We start from the raw sequence: 25,070 nt of genomic DNA on the forward strand, positions 1-25,070 counted from the left end.
AATCTAGAGTCTTCTGTGTCCAGGGTGAGGTATTCAAGGAAGAAAACAGTATTGTGTGCATGCCTTCATTTACCTTGCTTCTGGAAGAGAAGCTCTTGAATGACCTTTCACACCAAAACAAGTGATAAAAATGATAAATCCTATCTACACAAGAAGAGATGTACGCATGAGTTACCCAGATTATTTTGTTCAATAAAAGCCACTAAAGCTGCTGGCATTTTCATGACTCTTAAAGAGCCTGGGTTCATACACAACCAGAAATACACTGGCCTTTCCAGAGTCGGCATGACAAGAAGTTAAAAAGCAAAGGAAAAATAAAATGCAATGATTATACTGATCCAAGATTCATTAGTGTTAGAATACTCTAGTTTCAAGTTACACTTAAACCAGTTCATTAGTGTTAGAATACTATAGTTTCAAGTTACACTTAAACCAGTTTTGAGCCTCTTTTTTTGTTGATTTCAACTTTTTCTTGTTGTTTACTGTCCCTGGTTGTTAACACGATACAAACAATACCTTTCTCTCCTTCAGCAAAGAAAAATGAAATTCTGAAAACAAACAAACAAACAAAAAACTGTCCTAACCTGAACTAAACGTCCAAAGAGCCAAAGAGCCTAGTTTGGTCACAGTAAAGGAAGATCGCCTTTCCAACCAGTTTCAGGAAGGTGATGGGGTTCCAATCCCCAGTCAGACTGCTTCTCAGCTGGCAAGTTCAAGGTAGAATGGTGCAGGCATTCCCAAGCCCAGGGTCTCCGCCTTGCAGGTGGAAGGAGGAGGTGAGGTCTACAGATCAGAATCGCAGGGCAGCGATCTGTGACAGGGCCGGGTGCTGCGTGAGGATGCCCCCTGGGAGGTGGCTGCCTTTCCCCCCTCCCCGTCGAGCACGTCCACCGGGTTGGTGTAAGCCTTGGGCGGCGGTTGCGGCATGGGAAAACCGACCTTGGGCTTGCGAGTGGCACCGTATTCGGTGGGTGGCGGCCGGTGCTGGCCCTCGCTGTAGTACTTGATGGCCGGTGTAAGTGTGGGCTCTGGCCAGTCCACGTAGACTGTGCTGATGCTGCTGCGGCGCGGCCCGGCTGGGGTCGCCTTGCGACAGCTGTGACAATGCTCCTCGCACCAAGGCGCGAAGCTGAGCGCTAACGAGAAGCCTCCCAACAGCAATAGGCAGCTGCCCAGGTAGCCCAGCACCAGGCTATAGCTAACCTCTACAGTGACCGGTTGGGCCGGGGCGGGCAGGACTTCGCGGTCCCCCAAGAAGTGATTGTACCAGGAGACCGGGATGAGGCTGAAGAGGCCCGCGGCAAAAAGCACTACGCCCGAGAGGCCCGCCAGCAGGAACTGGGGCTCCTCCTGCCAGCAGCGCACGCCGAGCGACGCCAGCAGCAGCCCGACGGCGGTGGTGGCCAGCGACGTGATCATGAGTCCCCGCGCCACCAGCACCGGCTGGGCCTCGAAGTAGCTCCACTGGTCCGGCTGGCCACACTCGCGCTCACGGCTGCTCTGCTCACGGCATATGTCCCACAGGCCCTGGTACAGCACCACGTCCACCGGCTGGTTGAGGAAGCCCTTTACCAGTCGCCAGCCGGGGGCCAGTGTGCTGATCAGGTTGAGCAGCAGCCCGCAGGGCGTGAGCACCATGCCCAGCGTCATCACCACCGGCGTCCGCATCCCGGGGAGCTCCCGCCGCACGACGGCTCTCCTGCTGCCTTCTGTATTGAAGCTCCTCCGGCTTCTGACCCCCGAAGTCAGCTCGGGCGCCTCCTTGGGTCGTGGCGCTGCGCCCTGCTCTCTCCGGCCGCTCTTTGTCTCCCGCACGGGTCTGTCCCCACTCCGTGGCTCGCCCTAGTCCCCTCCTCGCATCCTGGCCGCTCCGCCCTCCCGCCCCGCTCCTGTCCCCAATCGAAACCAGTTCGCGGGCGGGTCTGACCGAAACCGCGGATCCAGGTGCGGGACTGGGTGGCCAAACCCAGCCTGGGTGGGAGGGGCAGGAGGTGAGCGCGAGAAGCTCCGGAGCCACCTGGCACTCTGAGACCTCGGACTCGGGGAGATTCGGACACCCCGCCCTCAGCCAGACCGCTTGACCCCGCCCGGCTGGGATGGCTCCTGGACTGAGCAAAGGTCGCCCCGCCCCTGGCTCCAGGCTGGGGCCTGGCAGGCCGTGGGCGGGGAAGGAAAGGGGCGGTGACGCCGCCGTAGCACCACGGGTCTTGGTTGCTGCGCAGTTTCCCGGGTTTTTAGCGGATCTCAGTTCTGAAAGTTTTCTTTGGTCACTGCTTGGCCCCCTGCAGATTAGCTTCTCCCTGCACTCTCAGCTGCTTTCCGATGATCCCCTAGTTCTGCGCAGTCGACTTGCGGCCATTAGCTGCTGAGTGCGCGGCACCGTACGCGCCCAGCTGCCTGGGATGCGCGGGACAGGTGTGCACCGAAGAAGCCCTAGGCGAGAAGCGCGCCCAAAAATGTTGCAATCAAGTTGTTTAGTAAATGCTCCGCCTTCCCGACTAAGTTTAACTCAAAAGGATCAAAGCCAGGGTGTTTCTGAATTGAGGAGTTACAAAGGATTTGGGGGTTTTGTTTGTTTGTTTTCAGCATCGTGGAAGACTTCGAGGTGGGAAAAAGCAGCGGGGCGGGGAGGATTATTGAGTGTCCTTTATGGCGCACTTTGCAGGTTTATCTAACCCTATAGGGTCCTTTGGCCTTTCCTTGGCTTTGGGCTATTTCACACCTCTGTAAATTGTAGAAAACCTGTAATAGTTCAAATTATTTTTGTCCATAGTATGCAAATGAGTTTGTCCAGATGGAATATAATTGATCATTTGCCCGATGAATACTGACTAGTTAATTAACATTGGTTTGTAAATTCATGTTAGCATTGCTGTTTGCCTTATGTATGTGTTCTTTGCGTTGTCCTTTTGAACTGCTTTTAACATCATAGTATTTTTCTCCTTAAATATTGAATTACAATATTTGACACGTGCACATTTTGAGTGAAACTCATGATTTTTACTTTATAAATTATTCTCTAATAAATTTTTTCTGTACTTCCCATATTATGGACCATGGAAATTTGTTAGAATTATAAAATTTGTTAGAATTATAAAACTGTTTCTAGGCGCCGGGATTGTGGCTCAATGGTAGAGTGCTTGCCTACCAAGCATGAGGTTCGATCCTCAGCACCACATAAATGTAAAATAAAGATATTGTGTCCACGTAAAACTAAGAAATAAATATTTTTTAAAAAAACTTGGTAGAGTACCCCTGGGTTCAATCCCAATATTATAAAAATAAACAAAACATACACACACAAACAAAATAAAAAGGAATATTGATGTCCACATAATGGTTCCCACCTCACACTGCACACTTCACTATCCAAGTCTCACAAGGGTGGGTCTGATAGGTGGAAACTAGTTTACACGCCTTCAACCTAGAAACTCAAAAGGATCAAAGCCAGGGTGTTTCTGCCTCCTGACTGCCACAAGCTGAGCAGCTTTTCTCCACCACATCCTTCTGCCATGAGGTTCTGCCGTACCTCATGCTCAGAGCAATGGAGCCAGCCAACCATGTACTGAGATCTCTGAAATCATGAGCCCAAAATAAACATTTCTTCTCTAAGTTGTTCTTTGTCCAGTAGCTTGGTCACAAGGACAGAAGGCTGACTAACATAGTAGCTTACCCAGCTTCCCTCCTCCCACTTAGATTCTCCCAATTTTCTCTTCTACACGATCCCACAAGGCGGAAGCTGAGACCAAAATTTAAATCTTCAAGGAGGCAGAGTCTAACTCAACATAAAGGAACTTTGGAGCATAGATGGATTTCCCACTATATGGTCTTGTAATAGAGGGGGGCATTGGGGCTGATCTCTAAGATCCCTCTACCTCAAGATCTTTTATCTTAGTCTGTTACATCTGTAGAAAAGAGAGTCAATGATCCTCATTTTTGGATTCAGTATTTGCACATTCAACTACTTACTTTCTTTGTAACCTCAGGTCAGTACTTCCATACTCTCATGTCATCTGCAGACACATGCATAGTGGCAAGAAATTTGAGTCACTCAATGTGCAAGTTCCCAGCAGAGGTCAAATAGACGCACTGGGGCATTCTTATGTTGGCTCTTAAACTATAAGTGTACTTTTTGCAGTCTATTTAGTCTCATTTTGGTGATTTTTCTATTGAATGGCCTCCTAGCACAGGGCTGAAATGCTGTCTAATGTTCCTGAGCACAAGATAGCTGTGACTTGCTTTAAGGAGAAATACCTGTATTAGGTAAGCTGTGTTAAGGGCTGAATGGCAGTGTTGTGAGCTCAATGCTGATGAATCAACAACAGATATCATGACACCTTTCAACAGAAATACATATGCAAAGAGGCTAAGTATCAGTCAGTTGATAAAAACATTGTGACCAGAGGCTCTATAGGTACCCAACCTGGCATTACTTCCAGGAATGAGGATGGTTCCATATCTGCTCATTTAGAACCTACCTACTATGAAAAAGCAGCAGCAACTCTAATACTGTTTAAAATACTTTCAGGAAGCCCGTTGAAACCTACCACATCCTTGTTCATCTCTCTTGTCAGAACAGTCTGGGTTTCCATCACATAGCCAGCTCTTAGGGATGCAGCGAGTCTTGTTGTCACAGCGCAGAGAACACTCTTCGACAGGCTTCCAGCAGCTGAGCTCATCAGACCCATCCAAGCAGTGCTGAGCCCCATCGCAGTGGTATTTCTCCTCTATGCACCTTCTTCCATCCAGACACTGGAAGACTCCTTAAATGGAAAATGCCAGAGTAGCACAGTCAGACAGAAGGTCCAAACTGAGATGAATTCACTCTCATTCTGGAATCTGAGGTGCAAACAGACTTCATCTTGTTTAATCTGAGTTCTAATATCTAATTGATTCATAACGTGCTCAGGTCAACTAAACCAGCGAGCTAAGCTAGGTCATTTAAAGCCTCGTGTTTGGTTACTCTGATGACTTGTAAGACCACCTCTGTTAAAAGTGGGCCATTTAGGTCAGATTGGAACACTTAGAAAATTTGAAGCAGCAAGGAAGTAATAGTCTAGCACGTGGCTTAAATGTGGTAAAATGGGCACTCACAGAATCAGAATCCTGACAGGCTGTGGCTTTCATCTATGCAAATCTGCCTAGGGAAAGTCAGCATGACTCTGGTCAAGTCAACACTCTGACAATTCATGGCACGCTCAAAGCCAACTCAGAGTACCTGGCACAAAACACTGAGGACAGGAGAGGGTGACAGACCTGGTTTGTGGCAGAGCTGGGAGCAGTTCTCTTCATCGGAGCCATCCTGACAGTCACGCTGGCCGTCACAGAGGGACTCCCGAGAAATACATTCCTTCCCATCCCGACAGGGAACAGAGGACCGGGTGCATAGTAGAGGTGGTGGAGGAGGAAGAGTAGGAGGGACCATTGTGGCTCCTTCAATCTCAGGATCTAGAGCAAACCACTGCTTCAGCAAGTCAGGCTGGTATGGTTCAGCAATTGGGGCATGCTCCTATTGTCCCCCTCTTCCAGAAAGACATGTCATGGCTGAGTACCAACATTTTTCTACTTCATAAGAATAAAAAGTGAAACTGCCTCGAATTTACATCCTTAGATTAAGAGTGGTACGTTAGATCATTATCTACTGGCTTTGAATTTGGGCAAATTGTTTTCTTCTTGCCAGTCTAAAAACTTTAACCTTAATTTTTTTCACTATCTGCTACTCTATTCCAGTCTGAGGAATAAAAAGTACAGTTATGTGTAGTATGATTGACATTTCAGTCAACAACAGTCTCACTTATGACAATAATCTCATAAGATTAAAATAAAGCTGAAAAGTTCCTAGCACTCAGTGATGTCACTAACATCATATAAAGTTGAGGCTGTTCTCATGTCAAGCACAACGAATTACTCATGTGTTTGTAACGATACTGGTGTTTAAAAAAAAATTCTACCATGCTGCCAGTCATATAAAAGTCTAGCCCAGCTGGGCACTGTGGTCCATGCCTGAAACCCCAGTGGCCCTGGAGGCTGAGGCAGGAGGATGGCAAGTTCAAAGCCCAGCCTCAGCAATTAGTGAGGCCCTAAGCAACTTAGTGATACCCTGTCTCTAAATAAAAAAGGGCTGTGGATGTGGGCTCATTGGTTAAGTGCCTTGGGTTAAAAAAAAACAAAGTCTAGCACATAAAAATATGTACAGTAGGTGTATATGGTCTATTCCATCTGGGCTTGTGGGCTTGTGTAGGTACGTTATATGATGTTAATATAATGACGACATCACTAACATTACACATTCTCAGAAGATATCCCTATCATTAAGTGAGGCATAACTGTCCTTCTGCTTTCCTGCTATAGCATCCTGTGGTCTTGAACAAGGGCCAGCATATAATGGGTCCTCATTTGCTGAAAAGCATTAATTACAATCCTAAAAGTTATCATTAGTGCTCTTCAGCAACCATTGTAGCAACTGAACAGATTTGTTTGAATAATAAAGATTGGATTTGTTACAGAAAATCAACTTTACTGGCACACTTCACCACCTAAGAAATCTGTCCCTATGCCTAATGCTTCTAACTCTTAAAATCAGGCGTAACCAACCAGTGAGTCAAAAAGTAAGGCAGTTCGGTGGCTGGGGTTGTGGCTTGATGGTAGAGCGCTTGCCTAGCATGTGTGAGGTACTGGGTTCAATTCTGAGCACCGCAAATAAATAAATGAATAAAATAAAGGTCCATCAACATCTTTAAAAAAAGAAAAAGTAAGGCAGTTTGGACAGAGGAGGGGAATGGGAGGACAGAATGAGATCGGGTATACAGAAGGAATGCATTTGTCCTTTGTGTTTCCACTTCAAGACATCCAGCTACATCTGCTAACAATGACAATGACGCCTGTGATATGAATTTCCTCTTTTCCTGCCTTGTGATTCAAGATCAGATTTTTTTGTGTGTGTGGCGGGAAGGGGCGGGGGCTCTGTGCCAACAACATTTTTCAAAAGAAAAAGAAAGGAAAGCAACCTTAAGCAGATTCATTCAAATAACCCTGACACAACTTCAATAAAAGCAAGAGCACGGTTTTTCCTGGTACCAGTTGAGCATGCCAAATCCAAAAAATCTGAAATCCAAAATGTTTCAAAATCTACAACCCTGTAAGTGCCAACACGATGTCACAAGTAGAAAATTCTCTACCTGTCCTCATGGGACAGGTCATAGTCATAATGCAGGAGCACTAAACATAATTTAAAAAATTATCTTCAGGCTATGTGCATAAGATGTATATAAAGTTAACTGGATTTTGTGTTTAGACTTGGGTACCTTCCCCAAAATATTAGTTATATGCAAACATTACAAAACTCAAAAAAAAAATCAAAATCTGAAACGTGTCTCAAATATTTCAGACAAGGGAAACTCAACTTGCATCCACAACCTTAAAGGAGTGTCACAGAGGGTCCCCTTTGAGATACTACTTAGCCAGGCATGGTGGCACACCCCTGTAATCCCAGCAGCTCTGGAAGCTGAGGCAGGAGGATTGCCAGTTTAAAGCCAGCCTCAGCAACCTAGCAAGGTCCTAAGCAACTTAGTGAGATACTGTGTCAAAATAAAAAAAATAAAAATAAAAAAAGGGCTGGGGATGTGACTCAGTGATTAAGGGTGCCTGGTTCAGTTCCATGGAGGGAAAGAATGGTTTCTTTGATAAATAAGTTTGGGAAACTGGTTTAGAGCAAATTAAATGTTTTTTTTTTTTTTTAAGTACCAAAAAGGCTTGAATATGCTGATGTGCAAGATGACTTCCAAAAGGGGTGATGGCCTGCACCCTTCTTTGAATATTGCTAAGAGACTTATGTCATTAAGGAACTTGAAGAAATGGGTTGGATTCTTGTGTTTCCAACACACAGAGACCTTAGGGAGACAGCCTGCTGAACTGTGGCTGGAGACAACTGCCCGTGCACATGTACAAGCACCCAGGATCGGATCCTAGAAAAGCACAACAATGGGAAGGGTCCAGTGAAGCGGAGTCAAAGAATAACCAGACCAAAGAAGGACTCACCCGGCACCTCCTGGTTCTCTGCCAAGATGATCATTTTCTTTACGTATGATTCCTTCAGCACTGAGAAGGGCTCCAGCGTCTTCCTGTTCCACAGCACAAGAGCTGCCTGGTCCACCGTCACCAGGTAGGGCTCATGGGCCGCGATGAGCCCATCACTCCAGGACTTGTTCAAAGAGTACGTTCTATTTTTTAGGAGACTCAGACTTTGCAACCCTAAGGAAGAGCCAAGGTCTTAGAAGCGGATGCTGAACAAGTGATCTGTCACCACAGAATGCTTGGGTGAGGTGCACATGTGCTGTCAGATTGAGGTTCAAAAACCCCAAATATAAAGAATCACATACTCTTCGTATCACGTTTTCTAGATTTTAATTTTATATGTAAAGATAGACTAATGAGGTGCTTTAAGCTCCTGGAAAGCGAGGGGCTTTGTCCTGCCATGAGGGAACGTCAGATGTGACTTTGCTGCTTCCATGTATACTAAAAACTCCTGGCCATCAGCATGTAGCTGACCTCACGGACAGACTCCGGGGGAAGAAAATGAGCAAACTCAGCTACACAGATATAACCTGTACTTGTTTCCAAGTTACAGCTGCAACCCTTGGCCCTCATTGGCAATGGGACTTTGGTTTCATTACTTCTACTTAATGAAGTAGAAGTGAATCCTGGACACGGCAAACAGCTATTCAAAGTATATTTTAAAAGTTATTAAGTATGTCATTTCTGAGGTTTTCCATCTTCTAAATCCCCAAACTACACTTTTATTTATTTTATTTATTTATTATTGTGGGGGGGGATTATTTATTTTATTTATTTATTTATTTATTTTTTATTATTACTTGTTCAAAACATTACAAAGCTCTTGACATATCATATTTCATACATTTGATTCAAGTGGGTTATGAACTCCCATTTTTACCCCGTATACAGATTGCAGAATCACATCGGTTACACATCCACTTTTTTACATACTGCCATACTAGTGTCTGTTGTATTCTGCTGTCTTTCCTATCCTCTACTATCCCCCTCCCCCAAACTACACTTTTAGATCAGAGGCAAATTTGAGGTGACTATCCATGCTTTAACTGTCAAACTTCTATTCCCAGTTTCAAGAACTAGGTAGACACAGACAAATTCTGTGTCTACCTAGTTCTTGAAATAACTGGGATGGCTAGGAGAGAGGACTTCAAGTGTTCTCCCCACAAAGAAACGATAAATGTTCCAGGTGACAGATGCACCCTGATTTGATCACTGCACATTGCATACATGTGTCAGAACGTCACACTGCACTTCATAAATATGTACAATTATTGTGTGTCAATTAAAAACAAAAAAGAATTTCCCCAGCACAGACAAAAAAAATTAATTAAAAAAATTGAAAACAAATGTGAAAGAATGACTAGAAGCATTATACTAAAGATAGGACTGTCTAGAGCTCACTGTCCCCTGGTGCTTCCTCACGTGCATTGGCAGTACAAGGGCTTACCTGACCCTTTGGTAGTCCAGAGAATGCTAGCGGAGCCCAGGTCTAAGGCCATCTGGGTGTCTGCTGTCCAGGTGCCTCTCCAGACCTCCTGTCTGATTTTGCCATCCAGGGTTAGACTCTGCAAGTGTTTCCCGCTTTCCACCCAATAGAGCACCCTCCTGGGCCAGTCGAGAAGCAGCTGCAGTATGATGCTGCTGGTGCTGTAGAGGGTATGTGTGTCGGCTCCAGGAATGCTGGTCTTCTGGATAGCACCTCTGTCGCAAGGCAGCCAGAACAGGTGCCCTGTTGATATGTCTACATTTGCTGAGCAGACTGAAGGAGGAAAAGGAACTCTATTATACAGGGCTTTCAACCTATTCAATGTGCTGACTCAAACTCTGGGTCAAGGAAAGAAAGGAGACAAGAGTTGGGGCAAGGATGTGAGAGTCCCTCACAAACTGACAGCTCTCATTTCCATGATGAGCCTTATCACACATGCTCTGGTTCCAGCACCTTGTCACATGAGCTCTGTAGATCCCTGTAGCCACCTGGCAAAGGAGGCACTCATTATATTCTTGTAGGTTTGATGTCCAAGTGGCAAAGCCTACATTTAAATGCAGGTCTGCAACTTGAGATTCACATTCTTTCCTCCTCAGAGGTTAATATGAAAATCAGTCCACTGCATGTCAAGTCAACAGAACTGAAACTGCTAGGGGAAAGCAGAGATTGTGACACAGTGATTCCTACAGTGGTATGGAAGGTCACTGACGGAGTGCATGGACAATGAGGAAATTTACAACTAGAAGGCGCAGTTATGCTAGGGACCAAGTCTACAAAAGCCACAAACTGTCTGTTTTTAGACGTGGATAGCTGAGTTGGGCAGTAGCCTGCAAAGCACTCTCACTACTCCTACCCACACCCACCATAGTGTTATCCAACTGGGTCTCAGCTAGGTATGTCAGCAATACTGGGATGCCATTTAGCACACAGTGTGAGAGCAATATCAGGCTAGCAAGTCAGATAGGCTCATTCAAAACCCTGTTCCATTTTGGTGGTGTGCACCTGTAATCCCAATGATTCAGGAGGCTGAGACAGGAGGATTCCCAAATTTAAAGCCAGCCTCGACAAGTTAGTGAGGCCCTATCTTAAAATAAAAACATAAATAAATAAATAATAAATAAATAAATAAATAAAAGGACTACTAAGCTCAATGGTAATGGGTTCAATCCCTAGTACCAAAACCAAAAACATACTGTTCTATCACATGATGTCAGTTAACTTCTATGCCTTGGTTTCCTTAAATGTGTAATAGGGTGTTTTTGGTAGGTGTTATGATAATTAGGGTTAAAACAAATCAAATCGAAAGGTTAGAGTAGTGTCTGTCATTTTACAGGAGGTAACAAAGCTGATTTGCACAAGCTTACAATAGCCAATTATTAAATTTTAAAAAATCATTTAAGCTGATTATTCAATATTAACAATTAAATGAATTATACTGATTTATTGAAAGCAACAACTACTCATTACTTTCTAACTGTTCTCCTACAGTTCACTATTACAAGCTGAGTATGCAAATTTTATCCAAAATGCTTAGGACCAAATGTTTTGGATTTTGGAATATTTTCTTACAATGATGAGGTACTTTGGGGATGGGACCCTAGTCTCCAAACACACAATTCTTTGATGTTTCATGTACGCCTTACACATGTAGCCTAAAAGGTAATTCTTATACAATATTTTTGGTGCATCTGAACTTTGACAACAACTCACCACAAATGTCAGGCATAGTAAAATCAAGAATCAATAAATGGGATGATATCAAACTAAAAACTTCTTCATAGCAAAGCAAACAAGAATATGAAGAGAGAGCCTACAGAACAGGAGAAAATATTTGCCACCTGCACCTCAGAGCATTAATCTCTAGGATATATAAAGAACTCAAAAAAGAACACCAAACAAACAAATAACTCTATCAATAAACAGGCAAAGGAAATGAACAGCCACTTCACAGAAGAAGAAATATGATTGGCCAACAAAAATGCAAATTAAAACTACACTGAGATTTCATCTCACTCCAATCATAATGGCAGGTATCAAGAATACAAGTAACAATAAATGTTGGTGAGGATGTGGGGGATAAGGTGCACTCATACACTGCCGGTGGGGCTGCAAATTGGTGCAACCATACTGGAAAGTAGTATGGAGGTTCCTTAGAAAATGTGCAAATTGGTGCAACCATACTGGAAAGTAGTATGGAGGTTCCTTAGAAAATGTGGAATGGAACCATCATTTTGACCCAGCTATCCCACTCCTCAGTTTAACCCAAAGGACTTAAAATCAGCATAATACAGTGACAGTCACATCAATGTTTATAGCAGTTCAATTCACGATGGCTAAGCTATGGAACCAACCTAGGTGCCCTTCAATAGGTGAATGGATAAAGAAAATGTGTACATATACACCATGGAACATTACTCAGCCAGAAAGAAGAATGAAATTATGGCACTTGCCAGTGAATGGAAAGGAACTGAAGACTGTCATGCTAAGTGAAATAAGCCACTCCCCAAAAACCAAAGGCCAAATGTTCTAGTAGGTGGATGTTAACACACATTAAGGGGTGGGAAGGGAAGAATAAAAGATCATTGGATTAGACAAAGGGGAATGAAGGTAAACAAGAAAGGATGGGAACAGGAAAAACATGATGAATCAGAAATAACTTTCCTATGTTCATATATGAATACACAACCAGTAAAACTCCACATCATGCACAACCACAAGAATGAGATCCTAATTAGAATAAATTATACTCCACGTATGTATAATATGTCAAAATACCTTCCACTGTCATGTATATTTAAAAAGAATAAATTTAAAAAAATTTGTCAACAGACAGACCAGCCATGAAAGTTTCCACTTATTCCACTTTGTGAGAACTCAAAAACTTTCAAATTTTATCACATTCTGGATTTTAGATCTTTGGATTGGGGCCACTCAACTTGTATCTATTCTCTTGTATGTTTATGTCAATTGTACCCATATGGTGGAGATACTAAATAAAGGTTTGCTCACACATCTCTTCCCAACTCCACATTTAATAATGTGTCACATTGTAGCTTGAAATCTGCCATCGTGGGAGTATTTACATGGTAAAAATTGTAAATACTACAAACCAGGGCTTGACTGTTTTCCATTCCCTGGTCTACAAAACAAAATTAAAAAATTAAAAAAAAATAAAAACAAGTGCCCTTGGGCCAAGTCGGCCTCCTTGGTTGGTTTTGTAGATACAGTTTTAGTGGAATTTTGCTGATCATTCACACTGTGTCTATGACTACTTCAGTGCTATAACAAGAGAGAGCCCATTAAACCTAAAATATGTACAATCTGGCCTTCTTACACAAAACGTTTGCCAGATCCTAGTCTAAATCTAAGAAAGTAATAAAATGTAAGTGATTATAAGATTCATCTTGCATGTGTCATATCTATAGCCATTATACTTTAAATACCCCCCAAAATTAAGGAAACATTTTTCTAGTATTTGAAATTTATTATTCAATTCAGCAAAGAAGTCATTTATGTCACTGATGAACTAATTCCAAGTCTTTATCACTTCACTAAGGAAACAAAAGTATCAAACTCTAAGTTGAAACTACACTCCTTCAAAAACATCATTGACTAATCAGATAGTAGCAAGCATTTATTCAAAGATTATTAAAACTTAGTTAAATTGTAACTAACAGAATTGCTTTTGATCCAAGACTTTACCATAAAAAAAGCATTCTGTGAAAATCAGTCATAATAACCACGGAAAAAGTTTACAATAAAGAAATTGTGTGTTTTTTAACATTTGTAGGTTGATATCCTTTATATCAGTAAGTTTTATTGTAAACATATGTAAGTATATATGTTCACTTGTCCTTGAAGAGCTGGTGGTTATCATTTTCAGCACACCCCTGGGTATCACAGGAAGAACTCCAATGTTAACCACCAGAGAAAAAGACCAACAGGCGAGGCATGAGGGTGGGCTACGGGGCAGAAGAGGGAAGCCAGAATGCAAAGGGCCGATGGGCTGCAGGTCATTCCTAGTACTGGGCCTTAGTGGGGGAGCATTTCCTGACTATTCCTCACATTGTCATAGGGAGGAACTTACACATCTGAGTTTTCCCCATAACCACGAAGTTACTCTGCCTGCAAAAGGAGAAATGACTTAAGGTTGATAAATTAGTAAGAACAGACTGGCCATCCTAGATGCAGATGCTGTCTTCCCTTTGTTGGGTTCTGTTATATCCAGAGAATATTGACTTCTCTTCTGGAATTATAGACTCAACCTTGGCCCTCTGTAGATTCTGTTGAGAGCCCAATTATCAGGAATTTCTTTTGAGCCATGCTACACTACTTCATGTATGTGTGTGTGTGTGTGTGAGAGAGAGAGAGAGAGTGTGTGTGTGTGTGTGTGTGTTGTGCGTGTTGCTGGGAATTGGACCCAGCACACTGTGAAGGTAGGCAAGTGATCTGTCACTAAGCTATATTCCCTGGCTCCTATAGACAGGTACTGTATTTCTAAAACAGAATCTTCGAGCTTTTTTTTTTTTTTTTTTTTTTTTTTTTTTGGTACCAAGGGAGCTTCAGCCACTGAGCCACATCCCCAGGCCCCCATCCATTTTTTATTTTTAAATTTTGAAACAGGGTCTTATTAATATAGTTTGGATCTTGAATGTCACCCAAAGACTTGGTCTTGAGTTTGCGGTGCTATTGAGAGTTGGTGGAACCTTTAAGAGGTGGGGCCTAGTGAGAGGACTTTAGGTCAGTCACGGTGTGCCTGGATGTGAATCATGGATCCCCAGCCTCTTTATTTTGCTCTCTTTTGTTGCTTGGTCACAAGGAGAACAGTTTTTCTCCACCATGCACTCCCCACCATTGCCATCCCTCATCCCCACCAGAGGCCTAAAAGCAACAGATCTGCCTGAATGGGATCTCTAAATCCATGATCCAAAAGAAATCTTTCCTCTTTTCTTTATTTAATTTTTTTTTCTTTGTAAGTTGATTATCTCAGGTGTTGTTTACAGTAACAAAAGACTATTACAGACACAAGGACTCAGCACTTGACGTGAGAAACACCTCAAACGAAATTGTTACTCTCTTGTAAACCCTGAACATCACTGGGGAGCTGCTGCCAGTATTTGTGGTCACCCAACAGGGCTCTCTGGTAAGATATACTACCCCGAGGATGACTCTAAGATATGTATTTCAATACAGCACCTTTTGCACTAAAGCCTGTCCTTAGCACTTGGCAGAGACCCAAGGGACAGATATTCAGAAATCTAGTTCTAATCACAGAACTCAAGTCGCAGTTCTCCCTTATAAAGTAGATGTTTACAGTTAATCTGAGTACACGGAACTTGGGGATGGGGTGTGGCATTTAGGAGTGTGGGAGGGGGAAGAAAATATATATACCATATTAAGAAAATATCTTGCTAGTTCACTCTTAGATCTGCATTGCAAATTACTTCTAAATTCATGTAAGAAAAATTTGCAATGCAAAAATTGAAGAATGAAAGGTCCATTTCTATCCTCCCCTGATTTAAGGCCAGAAATGTAAAAATTTAAAAACCTTATTACTACAGCTCTAGGATTCCCTGAGTCATAGTAGCTTTCTGACAATCTGCACATAGCTCCTAAGAGCAAGAATAAATCAGATATAGTTAACACTTCAATAAGTAAAGAGTTGGTCTTCACCTTCTGGTGCTATTGAGAGGTGATAAAACTTTCAAGAAGTGGGGATTTTCCACTGGCATGAAGATTTATTTAAATCAGTACTTGAAAAGATTTTTTTTTTGGTCCTAGTTATTTGAGAAGCAAAAATAAAAGCAGAGAGGAAAACAAGATGCCCTCCCCTACTTACCAGTACGCCGTGTCCAGATCTCTAGCTTTTGTCCAGAATACCCAGTTGAGTAGACCAGATGTCCCTGAGCATTCGTCCAATAGATGAGGTTCCTTTTCCAGTCAATATCCAATAAATAGATGTTCCCAGAATGTTCTTCAACTAGAGTTCTCTCTATGGCAGATCCCATAGAGCCAACTTTCAACAAGTACAGACGTTTGCCAGAAGAAAACACAAGTTTTAACTCTATGAAAGAAAACGAGATTTGCTATTTGACCATTTGTCAGATGAGCCCAGGGTCTCTTCTGGAGCAGTGCCCCTAACTCAAGCTGAGGTACCGATGTCTGCTTCTGAAGCACACATCCAACATGTGTACCGTAACTTCTAGAGAAGAAGGTCATTTGGGCAAATGCCAGTGTTGCTCAGTGTGCCCAAGACACTGGGTCTTCTGTGGGAAAACTTGGAAAAATTGTGAGAATGAGAGCAGGAGTACTGCTCTGCTTCATTTAATGATCTCTCACTACTAAAGGATTTTAAACACTCTGTTACTCAGGTAGTTGAGTATAACAGTATATAAGTATATATATATATATATATATATATATATATATATATATATATATATGGCTTCAAATGAAATTCAGGCTAATGAGTTTGCCACTACAGCTTATTACACATGATGTCTTTCAGAGCTGTCCCTGTAACAGCATTTTTAAAACTTAGTTAGAATAAATAAATAAAATAAAACTCAGAACATAATTACATTTATGTAATTTATCCTTAAAACCTCAATATTCTAAGGAAAATACAGAGTAAGTTGGATAGAGAAGTTCAATGGATTTTATGTCGCCTTTAATATTTTGAAGAGGAAACAGCAACCTGGAGAACTCATGTTGACGATATTTAAGTAAAACAATAATGCGGTAGAGACTACTTATAAACATGAGTCAGAATATAGAATGGTCATAAGATTATCAAGGATTTCTTAGATCACCTCTTTTGCAAGTTTTCATGTAAAGCTTGATTTAAAGTTTATCAAATCTAATTGTCCAACAACAGATGGAAAAATAAATGAAATATGGTACGTACACACACTGGAATATCATCCAACTTTTAGAAAGAATGTACACTTGCTACACTGTGAATGAAACACTTATAGTAACTAGTGAAAGATGGCAGACCCGAAAGATAAATATACTGTAATTTCACTTAATGTGATACCTAAAATAGGCAAATTCATACAGTCAGAATACAGAATGGTAGTTGAAAGGAACTGTTAGGGAGAGGAGAATGGGGACATCTAGTGGGTTAAGGGTTTTCAGTTCGGGAAGATGAAATAGTTCTGGAGGTGGACGGTGGTGATGGTTGTACTTCATGCCACTTAGAAATGACTAAAATGCTAAGTTCTCTATTCTGTATATTTTTTAGCACAATCGAAAGGAAAAAATGAATCAAGTTGTTTTGATAAAAAAGTAGTCATCAAAGAAGGTTGTCAAGGACAAAAGCAACTGATTGAGAAATGGAAGCTACCTTATTTCCAGGCTACCATGGAGGATGCCTCCTTAAGCTGAGCCCATTTTACCCAATGTACTTACCACTACATGTGCCAGAAGGTGAAAGAAACATTCCTTCAGGACAAACACACTTATAGCCCTTGGGGTGGACAGGAGACAGAAGGCATAAGTGGCTGCAGGAGCCTGGAGCACAAGCTGGGTGTCTGCCTGCTATAAAACAGGAACCCGTGAGATGGTTTCAGATGTCCTTATCCACACTAGATCAAAACTTAATAAGGAAGAACAGTTAAGCCACTTTTGTCTTAAGAGGAATTCAATATACTAGTTACCTTCTAATTGGATGTGCTGACCTTTAAACTCCTCTGATCTCTTGATGGTCTTTCAGATAGTGACAGTCACTTATCTATCTTAGGCTGGGACCTTAGGCTTCCACCAGCAGCATCTCCTCCTTGGAGTCAAGGCAACATGACTGTCTGCCTTGCTTACTTCCAGACTCCCTGAGTGGCCTAGGCTCTACTTTGGTTAGCTTCTCAGATCCATTTAAGAAGCGTTCTCTAAGTTGACTTTTCCTATTATGAGGATACCAGGATTTGTTCAATTTTCTGTTTTATTCAAAGAGCTGTGAGTACGCCATCCCAGCCCTCTGTGAACAACTTATTATCCTTTTTTCTACATTTCATGGCTTAAAAAATCTAGCTAATGCTTTGGACAGGCACAAGACACATACTTGGACCGATTTCCCCAATAGATACTGGTGTTTGGTTCACCTTCCTTAGAAGTCCTATGTAAGGAAGTCTGGAAGGACACCCAGAACATTTCCCTGCCTCCAAGTACTGAGTTCCAACAACCACCATCTAGCACTATTGGGTGGTTTCACTCTTATGCATTCCGATTCCTCAGCATTTCTACAGCAAGCCATTTACTTACCCTTAGGCTGCTGGGACTTGTGGAGGACCAAGAAAGCAGATACAGAGGCATCCAGTAACAGCTCTCTCTCCTTTGGGCTGTGGGGTGAGGTATGAAACAGCTGTGTCTTATTTGCCCAGAAGAAAGAGTTCTCAAAGACAGCCAGTCCTACTGGGTTTTCATCTTCCAGGAAGATCTCAGGAAAGGTGTACCTCCCGCTTCCATCCACTTTCACTGTCTCTATGGACTGGAGGAAGCATTAGAATCTCATGAGAACGTGGTAGCATTACCAGTGCTGACAAAGTTAAGTGTCACCAGTTTTTTGGACACTGATTAAACATGTCTAGGTAACATCAGCTTCACAGAGAAGAGATCGTTGAAGGATTCATGGAGACTAATGCCAGTCAGCAGATTGGATTGCTTCTTGTACAAACTGGGGCCACAGATACAAACACTTCGGCCTCCAGTGAAATTTTTAACCCAGTTTCCAGAGAACTTCCAGTTCCCCAGGGATGCTGGAGAGAGGGTTCCACTTTGCCCCAAGCCACAGCTTACTGTCCAAACTGACACTGTACCAAACCCTTTCAACTCCACTGTGTGCTGCCTATTGAGTAGGGATCCTCTCTCTTTTCAGCAAGGGCCATGTGTGGGAAGCCATCCGTGACATACATGAGGGCCTTCTCTTGGCGTGGTAGCCCGGGGAGAGGTAGGCCTGGCATTAGGTGGCCCAATGCACGTGACCTTCCCTCCACTCTGCTAGGCAGGTTTCTCATAGTAACTCCGGGATGGGTGTAACCCATTAGGAGCTGAACAGCCTAACTTTAACCTTTTTTTTGGAGAAGAACATTCCGTGGAAGGCCTTTGATGTCTCCCGATATAAATAAAGCAGGCGCAGGCTGCATTTTGCCAGAACCTCGATCTGTCTAATTGGCTTGCCCATCCTGCCCCTGCTTTTGAAACTACTTTCTGTGTTCTGTGTGGGTTTTTTTAGCCATTCTGTTTTTTCCCTAGCTTTTATTTCTCAGCCAGCCCATTCCACTGAGGGGAACCCCATTTCCACCACCTGTGCAGGATGTGGGCAGGAGCCATGGGAGCAAAAAGAGGCACCAAAATTTTAATTTAACCAAAATCACAGGTAGGAAATAATAGGCCTAAAATTTGACTGGTCTTTTAGTTTGGCATTTCTAAGTATGAAACACAAGTAGCCCAGAACTGTATGCTTTCAAGGATGTAGTCAGCAATCCTAAAAGATCCTGTGTGCGGGCTACAACACAGAACAGGACCAGTGCTTCCAGAAAATTCCAATAGTGTTTGACTATAGAGTTGAAGAAAATCACCTCTCTCCCCCAAGCCAGGTTGATATAGTCTCTTCCACCCAAAGGTGCTGTGCATCTGGCTCTTCTCAGTTTTTGTGGCCAGAAGGTACTTCATAGAGTAGATGCAAACTTAAAGAGAATTTTGTACTTACCTGTGGAGTCAAACCAAGTTCCCATCAAAAGTTTACCTTTCTCTCTGGACCTAAGTGTGGTACCTTTTTGTGTTCACTGATCCAGTAGAGCCTGCCAGTCACATGGTCCAACGTCAGTCCTAAAGGCTCCTCTGTGGTTAGGACAGTGAGCACCTTCCTGTCAGAGCCATCCATGCCTGCAGACTCAACAGCCCTCACGCCTGTCCCACCTCGATTCACCCAATACAAGTACCTAAGAACAGGGGTGCATGGTGTTAGGGCCCCTTCACTTGCACACATGTGTACTTAACTCTGAACAGCCTGGCTCGCATAGCTTTCTTGTACTGGTCTCTCATCATTATATTGCTGATGATCGCTAGAGATTTCTGCTCCTACACTCACTAGGCTTTGAAAACACTAGCTCCATAAACTTCAATTTAGGATTCAAAATTAAGAATTAGGGGGAGCCAATGAAATCCAAGTTGAAAAAGACTGACATGTTCCCTTATTAACTTAAATATCCTAAGTCATCAGTGATTTAGGACATACTTCCAAAGAAACACTACTTACTTCTTTTCAGGAAACACAACCAGCTGCTCTGGCACAAGATCCTTTTCCAAAATTTTGACATAGCCTCTGCCATCACTTAAGCCAGCACAGATGACCCTTGCAAAGCTGCTAGCCCAATACAACTGTCCTGTGGACCAGTCCAAGGAGATGCTATTCACCGCTGTGAGCTCTGGGGACAGAGGAGACAGCTTTATGTTCCCACATTCTCCACCCGTCTTACCTTGCAGAGACTTGGACACACGTTACTACGTTTTCTGATTTTGAATTATACAGTGAGGCAAATAGATGGCAAGGATCAAGGACCAGGGATGAGCCAAGGTGCTTCCAACATGCAGGGGTGGCAGGGAAGGAGGAGGACCAGAGCAGAAGCTTAACTAAGAAATCTGAGAGCCTGTAAGTGACCTGAGTTTAGGCAAAAGTTCTTGCACAAGTGTCAGGCAAGTTGTTACAAATGCTACCTCTGAATTGCCCCCAGACCATTTCTATATCCCTAGCATTACACCAAGCCCTCTTCACATGCATTGTCTAATTTAATTCCCAAACTTACCCAGTGAGGCAAGTAGTAGCACCCTCATCTTATGGAAAGCAATCAAAGGAGTTAAGAACTTGCCCAAGGTGACATACCTAGTGATGGGGCCCTGAGACTAACTGTGGCCTGAGGCTACATTCCAATTCATGTTGCAAGTTACATTCTAAGATGCTCCTATGGACTTAAACCATAGCAGCCTTATCTGAAACCAGACTTCATGACAGGTGTCTCGCAGGTGGTGGTACAGATGGATACACATACTTCTTACACTAGGGGGTAGGGCTACAGTTTGGATCTGGGATGTCCCTCAAAGGCCCATGTGTTAAAGGCTTGGTCCCCAGCCTGTGGCACTGTTGGAAGGCAATGGAAACAGGTAAGAGGTGGGCACTAGTGGGAGGTTTAAGTCATTGGGGCATAACCTTGAGGGGATAGTGGGATGCTAGTCTTTTCTCATCTCCCTTTACTTCCTGGTACCATGAGGTAAATAGTTTCCCCCACCACCCACATACTCTCACTATATGATGAGTCACCTCAGATCCAAAAGCAATGGGACCAATTAACCATAGACTGAAATCTCCCAAAGTGGAAACCATAATAAACCTTTCCTCTTTTTAAACTAATTATCTCAGGTATTTTGTTACAATAATGCAAAGTTAACTAACACAAGTAGCTTTAAGAAGTTAAGGCTCTTAATGCCAAAAAGTATACCTGGGGGCTGGAGCTGTAGCTCAGTGGCAGAGAGCTTGCCTCCTTTGTGTGAGGCACTGGGTTCAATCCTTAGCACCATATAAAAAAATAAACAAATAAAATAAAGGCATTCTGTCCATCTACAACTACAAAAAAATTTAAAAATGTATATATATACCTGGGTAAAGGGGAACAGAGTTTGGTTTCCCAAGGACAAACACATTTAGGACTTCATCTACCCAGATATATGTGCTTCTCTCAAGGTCATATGCAATAGAAATGGGCCTTGATTTTATAGGAATCAGAGTCTCATAGTTGCCTGTTCTTCGATCCAGGAAACCAAGCTCTTGATCTCTTGCTATAAGAATTTTAATACCATCATCTGAAAACAAAAGACAATAGAGATGAAGCTTTTTGCCTCACACATTTCCCTTTAAAGATTTATCCCATCTCTCATGCCCCAAATCTACCTATTCCTAAACTCTGGACTAAGTATTTAGAGATCTAGTGGGTCACCTTGGTGCTCCCTCCCTCCTCTGAACTCTAATACATTGAAACTAACCTTGAGAACTTCACTGCCTTATTGGATTTCAGATTCAGTTCCTCTTCTCTCACCTTGTACCAGATTTGGCAGAAGTTCTGTCCAAGTCTGGTACATAGTAGTCAAATGTAATTTAGTGTTTTATCTCTAAAGAACAGGGCAAGTCAAGACTATGTGTTGGGTCTGTAGAATACTCCATAGTAGACTGTGGAGTAACCAAGTTAGTTAATACAATTGACACTCAGGTTGGGGAATGAATGGTATAATGGTAGCTCCTTTTTGGAAATAATGGAGTCATCTCTAGTACTAGACTTAAAAATGAATTCTCTATGTCACTTTCCCCTGCAATTACTGCTAAGAATAGCACAGGAGCTAGGCTTTGCTTCTGGTATTGAAACTCACCTGTAACTCGACATTCAGTCCCATTGTTCAGTTGGTAACCTTGAATACAGTCACAGGAGTAAGAGCCTGGTGTATTGTGACATAGCTGGCCACAAGGACTGAACACCATAGAGCATTCATCTATATCTGATGACAGAGGGTCATAAGTTAGAGGCAATCCAGGAACAAGCTCTGCAGTATTTTTGCCCTTTGGAGCCACTTTCCAGATGCTACCTGGTTGGGCATTTGGTGGAAATCATTGTTCCAGGCCCTAGAATAGTCCACGCTGGCCACCAATGATTTCCCACCTACATTAATACAATTTAGGAAATTTCAACATTGGGACCACAAACGTTTGACTACAGAATACTGTTATCCTAGCAATGTTCCTGAGGTACCATTTGAGAATGACAAGTGTTACATCCTGGAGTTCACTGCTAGCACCATGGGAAATGCTTAAGCCTCACAGGTCTAACTGGCGAAATTTAGTTATGGTGCAATAGTATCTCAATGCCTAATGGCTGGGACCCATTAGAGCTGAAATCACAAAATCAGGAGAGATTCATTTCTTTATTTTGTAAGCAAGAAGGAAAATGGTTCCTTGGCAGAATTGATGCAAAAACGTTATTGCTCCAAACCCACCGGGTCCTAAAGTAGAATAATGTTTTCCCATCATGCCAGAAGAATAAGCAACAGTCAGGCTCAAGGGCCATCCAAGTCCTATAGTGGGCTGGAAACCCAAGAAGGGTACTCCAGGGGCTCGGGGATGGGGGCACAAAACCCAGACACTTCTAAGAGCCATGACCAGATGCTGATTTCATATTTCTAATGATGAATTAATCTGTTAAATTATCTCCTGAATTAGTAAATTGAATTTAATGATTAAATTTTAACATTAATAAATTGAAAATCTAATAGAGTTATAACAATCATGAATGAATTGCTAATACAAAAGCCTTTATACTCTCTAAAAAATACTATTTAATACTAATAAACCAGTCTTTTCTCTTGTAGCCTTCCCAAGTGGGTAGAGCTACAGGAAGGTACAGTCATGGAGAGAGGGCACTATTGAGTAGGGATCATTGACCAGGTTTAGGGTGGAAGGGCTGATTAATCCCTCAGTCCAGAGCACCAAAACAATAGATCCTTTACCCTTCCAATCACATTTTATCCTAAAGCGTTATCTTTATTTTTGTAGACAGGTGCTATAGGGTAATAGTCATAATCTTTTAAATTATTACTGAATAATGAAGGTATATGAAATTTATTTTAGCTATTGTGGCACCATAATCCCATTTACAAAGAGAAGAAATGAGTCTTCTCCAGTGACTTGGAGAAGGTCAACCAGCAGGAACAAGCAAGGGTAAACATACAATGGGCTGGAATTTCAGATTCTGTCTTGAAACCCATGCTATGGACCTTAGGCATGACTGTAAAATGACAAGCATATTTATTCTGTGACAGAAATCCTCTAAGCTCCACAGGGAAAGAACATTAAGTTTAACACTTTCTTGTTTGGCATCAGATGCCCTGCAATTCCCACAAAAGAGACATTAACAAGCACTGGCAAGAACGTGGAGAAACTGGAACCCTGTGCACTACTGGTGGTGCATCCACTGTGGAAAAACAGTTTGAGGACTCCTCAAAAAATCAAACAAGTATACATGATCCAGTTATAGTCCACTTTCTGGTATATACCCAGCAAATGGAATTATCACACAGATATTTGCGTATCACGTTCTGCTAAGAGCCAAGTATATGATGCATGGCATTTTTGGTCGAAAGGTGACGCCAGCTAGCCATTGAGATGATATGATTATGTTAAGATTTGCATTCATATGGATATTGGATTCCTGCTGTTCACCTAGGCTGGCTACAGGACTCCTGGAGAGTTTCCATTGGTTGGGGAAGTACAGTAGGAGGGAGTTCCGGGGAGGAGTGCTCGCTGCGGTTCCGAGAGGTGGCCGCGTGGGTGGATAAAAAAATCTTCCCGGGCGCGTACCGGACATTGGAGGCAGTTTCAAAAACTAAAGTTTGTTCCTGCTTGAGTGGCTCGTGATTTTTGTGCCCAGCCAGACTGCGGCAACGTTCATACAGTATTCTTTGCAACAGTCAAAAGGAAGAAACAACTACTGGTGATTATCTACCAGTAGTCGGACACCATATGTAGTATATGTGTATTCAGCCTTAAAAAGGACAGATATCCTGATGCATGCTATTGACATACGTTATAACATGGATGAACCCTAAAGTCATTATGCTCCACGGGATAAGACAAACACAAAAGCACAATTACTATATGATTCTCCCTATGAGAGGTATCTAGAATGGACAAATTAGGTATCTAGAATGGACAAGTTAGTTACCAGGGAATAGGGGGAGGGGAGTTGTTGTTTAACGGGGATGGTCTCTACTGGGGATGATAAGCAGCTCAGGAAATCCGAGATGGTAATGGTTGCACAACATGGTGCACGTATACAACAGCATATGTTTGAAAATCACATGGTACATTTAAGAATGGTTAAAATGGCAAAATTTACATTAAATGCATTTTACTGCATTAAAAAAATGTTTTAAAAAGTTGATTCAAACCAGTTCTGACCTGCACAGCTCTGCCCGTCGGGCTGCAACCACCATCCTGCCCTGCAGGAACACCGGACACCCCAGTGTGTGTCACTGCACTGGCCTTCACAGCCACCGTTCATCACAGAGCAGTTTTTACCTGGTGGAGACAGGAAGTAGTTCAAACAGTTGAATGCTGAACCAATATTTATAAACTGTGTTGTGCACATACCTTCTAGGCCTGGTTGAGCAAGTGATGACCAGTTGTGACTGACCTTTGACCCTGCCCTCTGACCCTGCCCTCTGGCCTAGGAACATGGACCCTTCAGAGAGGAGTGTGGAAGAGCAAAAGATAGGAATCCCAGGAGCCAGGGAGCAGGAATTTCTTTCCAGGCCAACAGTGTGAATGATTTCAAGTGCTGGTGTTATTTATTATTCTTGCTCAGGGAACCAGAGACCTCTTATCAATGATTTTTTGGAATGCATGAGTCCGTGAGACCCCTACCTCAGGAAGTGATATACTGGCTTATGAATCCTATTGAATTATCATCCATGT

The 25,070-nt window shown here is 42.7% G+C and overlaps 2 protein-coding genes across 2 annotated transcripts in view; both read right to left on the reverse strand.

The window, feature by feature from the left end:
* Window positions 1–328: 328 nt before the first annotated feature.
* Window positions 329–2,434, reverse strand: Cldn23 (claudin 23). The gene has a single exon (XM_046466392.2). It carries the CDS (start codon window positions 1,666–1,668, stop codon window positions 784–786), a length of 885 nt encoding a protein of 294 aa, XP_046322348.1. The 5' UTR covers window positions 1,669–2,434; the 3' UTR covers window positions 329–783.
* Window positions 2,435–3,217: 783 nt separating this feature from the next.
* Window positions 3,218–25,070, reverse strand: part of LOC124108034 (putative vitellogenin receptor) — a 31,462-nt gene continuing 9,609 nt past the window's right edge. The window contains exons 7-18 of the mRNA XM_058586092.1: window positions 24,555–24,674; window positions 21,974–22,099; window positions 21,209–21,412; window positions 19,815–19,983; window positions 19,329–19,497; window positions 17,819–18,044; window positions 16,973–17,101; window positions 15,399–15,623; window positions 9,521–9,832; window positions 8,038–8,250; window positions 5,257–5,448; window positions 3,218–4,763 (exon numbers count right to left, since the gene is read on the reverse strand). Coding sequence (XP_058442075.1) covers window positions 4,525–4,763; window positions 5,257–5,448; window positions 8,038–8,250; window positions 9,521–9,832; window positions 15,399–15,623; window positions 16,973–17,101; window positions 17,819–18,044; window positions 19,329–19,497; window positions 19,815–19,983; window positions 21,209–21,412; window positions 21,974–22,099; window positions 24,555–24,674 — 2,324 coding nt within the window. The 3' untranslated portion in view covers window positions 3,218–4,524. The remainder of the gene's footprint in view (window positions 4,764–5,256; window positions 5,449–8,037; window positions 8,251–9,520; window positions 9,833–15,398; window positions 15,624–16,972; window positions 17,102–17,818; window positions 18,045–19,328; window positions 19,498–19,814; window positions 19,984–21,208; window positions 21,413–21,973; window positions 22,100–24,554; window positions 24,675–25,070) is intronic.

This window comes from Marmota monax, unplaced genomic scaffold, assembly GCF_021218885.2.
Source record: "Marmota monax isolate L192 unplaced genomic scaffold, Marmota_monax_Labrador192_F-V1.1 WCK01_AAM20220418_F8-fsc00447, whole genome shotgun sequence".
Taxonomy (NCBI): Eukaryota; Metazoa; Chordata; class Mammalia; order Rodentia; family Sciuridae; genus Marmota; species Marmota monax.

Bases quoted from the DNA above. Each gene is read 5' to 3' on its own strand.
- Cldn23 (XM_046466392.2), bottom strand. From the start codon at position 1,668: ATGCGGACGCCGGTGGTGATGACGCTGGGCATGGTGCTCACGCCCTGC.